This window comes from Buceros rhinoceros, unplaced genomic scaffold (assembly GCF_000710305.1).
Source record: "Buceros rhinoceros silvestris isolate BGI_N320 unplaced genomic scaffold, ASM71030v1 scaffold20262, whole genome shotgun sequence".
Classification (NCBI taxonomy): Eukaryota; Metazoa; Chordata; class Aves; order Bucerotiformes; family Bucerotidae; genus Buceros; species Buceros rhinoceros.
The window spans coordinates 1-3771 of record NW_010400924.1 but is presented as its reverse complement, the minus strand read 5'-3'; the positions used below and the strand labels follow the sequence as shown (position 1 = coordinate 3771).

Below are 3771 nucleotides of genomic sequence, written 5' to 3'. Positions count from 1 at the left end.
GCGAGCGGCTGCAGGGCCTGCTCAGCCTGGCACAGGGAGGCAGAGGCGGGGAGGCAAGAAGCTGTTATTTTCCCTAATTGTTGTTTTTCCTGAAAGGTAATTAAAATCCTTTTCTGCTGCATTTGATGGAGACCTCAGTGTGAGGGCACCAGATGCAGGATGGGCAAGGGGACCGTCGCCACCCGCCCCAGCAGCCTCCCCTCAGGCACTGATCCTGCCCCATCCGGGCCCAGGCAAGGAATCAGCTGGGATAGGGGGGGATGCGAGCCCCAGCCGGGCACAGGCACCAGCTCTCCCTTGGGAATGGGGCACTCCGGAGCACCCCGGGCAGCGCCACCCAGCCACGCTCAGGCACTGCCTCTGTCCCACCTGCAGGACCCTCCCTGCTTTGGAGTCACAGCACCAGGAGGGAATCAGCCTTCACCCAGCCACCCTTCCATGTCCCCCCACCGCCAGACTGGGGCAGCCCTGCCAGGCCAGGCCCGCCCAGCGCCAGGGTACCCTGTGCCCCAGGCTGGAGCTGCATGCCATGCGCACTCCTCCTTCCTAGAAGATCTTTTCTCTTCCCCCACCCAGGATCCCCCTCCCTTCCCCTTCTCAGTTAATTAGCACTAATGGAAAGTGGGCTCCATCACCGCTTGGCAAGCTGCCCGAGGGATGCCGGGCGGGCACAGGCTATAAATTACCACCGGAAAGCCTAAGGGGAGGGGGCGGGTGGTACCCGGCGACGCTGGATTTATCTGTACCTGCTTAGCAAAGTGGTTCCAGGGCGTAGGGACTGTGCCAAGCCAGTGCCACGCTGGGACCTGTCCCCTTCTCCCTCCCCTGGGATAGGGGTGTTTCTACCCCTGCTAATGCCCAAGAGAGGGGTGCTCAGCACCCCGGCCCCATGGAGGGGCGGTGGGCACAGGGATGGCAGGGGAACCACAGACAGATGTATGGATGAACGGGTGCCTGCCCAGCATCTCAATGCAGCCTCCCTCCCCTGTACCAGTGGGTACCTGAAGTTGGGGGCCGATGCCCACTCCAGTGCCAGGCAGGCTAAGTTGACAGTGGCGTAAACCAGGAGGAAGAAGGTGGTCACAACCCCCGCAATGGTGTTGAGCTTCCCAGAGAAGAGCACCAGCTGTAGAGAGCACAGGGGGGCACAGGATGAATGCACCCCCCAGGATGGCACCCCTGCCACATGCCCAAGCCATCCCTACCAAGTTTGGGGCATGCTACGTGTGTTCTGGGAAAGGGTATGGGCAGTGCCACATGGATGGGAACCCATGTCCCTTCCCGTGATTTATCTTTCATTTAGGGCTCAGGGAGGGAAGGGCACAGCCGCAGCAGGACCCGCAGGGCAGAAGGCTTGTGGGGGGATCCCCAGGGACAGGGGGACATGTCAGGCTCCACAACACCAGATGCCAGCCCACCTTCACCTGGTTGAGGCCAGGAAAGGAGCATTTCCAGCAAACTCACCTGCACCACCATCCAGGAGAGGATCACCGCCATCACTGGGTTCCCACTGGCAGATGTCTTCTTGGCCAGCGCCAGCGCCCGGCCTGCGGTCAGAGAGGGGAGATTGAGCTGGGACATCCCAGTGGGCACCAACAGGCTTGGCCACCAGTCAGGAGTCCTGTCCCCACCATCACACCCAAACCAGGAAGAGGTATCACCTGTGGCAGGGCTGGTCCTCAGCAGGGACCTGCTGAGGTGGGCTCTGGCAGGTGCCAGCACACTCCAGGCACTCACCAAAGAGGTCATCCCGGGCCAGGGCGTAGAGGATGCGCGATGCCCCAATGAGGTTGCTCATGGCTGCAGAGAGGGTGGCAGCGTAGATGCCTACGGTGACCAGGGGCGGGAAGATACTGATGTCACGCAAGAAGCCGTAGTCTTTCTGCAGAAGGATCCTGGAGAAGGACACAGACACGCTATCACCTGCCTTGGCTGAGGCCAGCATGCCCTGGCACTGGGTACACTCCGGCACCAATGGCCCTGGCGAGGGGATGGGTGACTATACCTGTTACAGGTGGCACACATGAGGAAAGCCAGCAGGTTGTAGACAAGGTAGGTGAAGAGCACGGCGGAGATGGTGCCCCGCGGGATGGAGTAGCTTGGGCGCTTCAGGTCTCCTGTGGACAGGAGCGGGCAGCATTAGTGCCCACAGGCACAGCATGCCCCTGCTCTCCCCCAGCCGCGGCTCCTGCCCCCAGAGCCACCCAGCCCAGCACCCCCTGCCCGTACCTGACATGTTGGAGCCTGCCATGATGCCAGTGCATCCATTGAACATCACTGCGAAGACAGAGCTGAAGCTCATCATCTGGCCAGTGGTGTAGTCCACCCCGTACCCACCTGCAGGACACACAGGCACAGGCTGCGATGGGCTGTCCAGGGCAGCACAGCCACACCACATACCCTCTCCTCAGTGTCCCCATACACAAACCACGGGAGAAACTACCCCATGGCACCTGCTTTGTGCAGGTTGCACAAGCTCCTCCCACCCTCCAGCAAATCCCTGATGATATGGAGGTGCCAGTGCCATGGTGGGTACAGCAGGCAGGGTGAAGAGAGCTTCTCCTCAACCCCCAGGTTGTCTCGCAGAGTGGCGAGGGAAAAGCCGGTGAAGGAGCCATTATCCATCTCGGAGCCATTGACGTTGGGCAGGCGGATGGGCACGCTGATGGGCCGCGTGGCAAAGAAGCTGACGAGGATGGTGCCTAGGACACCCGTGACGATGAGGAAGATGAGGAAGGTGGCCTTGGCATAGATGGAGGCGCCCACAAGGCACACGAGGAGGCAGAGGGCCAGCAGCATGGTGCCGTAGAGCAGCTCATACCAGTAGCTCTGAGGCAGGACATGGACGCCTGTGCCCGCTTTTTGCCCTGGGCGGAGACAAGCCAGGATCAGAGGGGCTCAGATGGGGCATCACCAGGAGCTGAGAGCCACTAGCACTGTGTTAGGCCTGATGGGCGCCAACCCAGCAGCCAGAGGGCTGGGTGAGCCACGCCAGCTATGCCAGGCACAGTTCTTGGGATGCCTGGCACAGTGCTAGGGCTGCTCAGGTAAGGGACACCCCCTGTCCCCTGCCACTACTCAAGGGGGTACTCACCAGGTGGGATCCCAAAGCTGTCCATCAACGCCTCCACCAGCCCCAGCACATAGAGGGCACTGCCACACACGTTGGCCAGGAAAAACATGATCCCGATGCTGCCTCCAAACTCTGGACCCAGGGCACGGCTGATCATGTCTTGCTTGAGTCAAGGGAAGATGTCAGCAGCCCAAATTACCATTAGGTGCCTTCACCCCTCCCTCCCAGGCCAAGGAGGTCCCAGTCCCAGCATGGCACCTCAAAGGTGGACACCCGATTTTGGCCCACATGCCCTGCCCCGGCAGCACCCACAGCTAAGGATACAGTAAGCTCCTCCGGCATCCAGTGCCCCATTGGTGGCGATGGCACACACGGACAGCACCGTCATGCCGATGATGAAATACGCCACCGCAAACATGGCCAGGGCTTGGTACAACCCAGCATGGCCTACCACGAACCCTGCAGAGGATGGGTGAAGAGGCCAGCGTGGCTGTTAGCTGGGCATGGACCACTCGCAGGACAGGGTCCTTGGGCACAGCCACTGCCCAGAGCTCGCCCACTGAGGAACGTGGGCTGTGCCCATGCCCACAGCTGCCCCCAGACGTGCCACCTCCTTCCCTGACAGAGTGGGCATGTCCCCACCCCGAGGTGCTGCCACCTCCCACCCACAGCAACACCAGAAGCCAGCCCAGCTGACG

The 3771-nt window shown here is 61.5% G+C and overlaps 1 protein-coding gene across 1 annotated transcript in view; it reads right to left on the bottom strand.

Moving 5' to 3' along the window:
- SLC12A9 (solute carrier family 12, member 9) overlaps positions 1–3532 on the bottom strand; it is a gene marked incomplete at both ends in the record, with an annotated part of 6379 nt that extends 2847 nt beyond the window's left edge. The window contains 8 exons of the mRNA XM_010132101.1: positions 1002–1126; positions 1465–1547; positions 1738–1895; positions 2006–2117; positions 2230–2337; positions 2487–2867; positions 3095–3236; positions 3414–3532. Coding sequence (XP_010130403.1) covers positions 1002–1126; positions 1465–1547; positions 1738–1895; positions 2006–2117; positions 2230–2337; positions 2487–2867; positions 3095–3236; positions 3414–3532 — 1228 coding nt within the window. The remainder of the gene's footprint in view (positions 1–1001; positions 1127–1464; positions 1548–1737; positions 1896–2005; positions 2118–2229; positions 2338–2486; positions 2868–3094; positions 3237–3413) is intronic.
- Between the last annotated feature and the right edge of the window lie 239 nt (positions 3533–3771).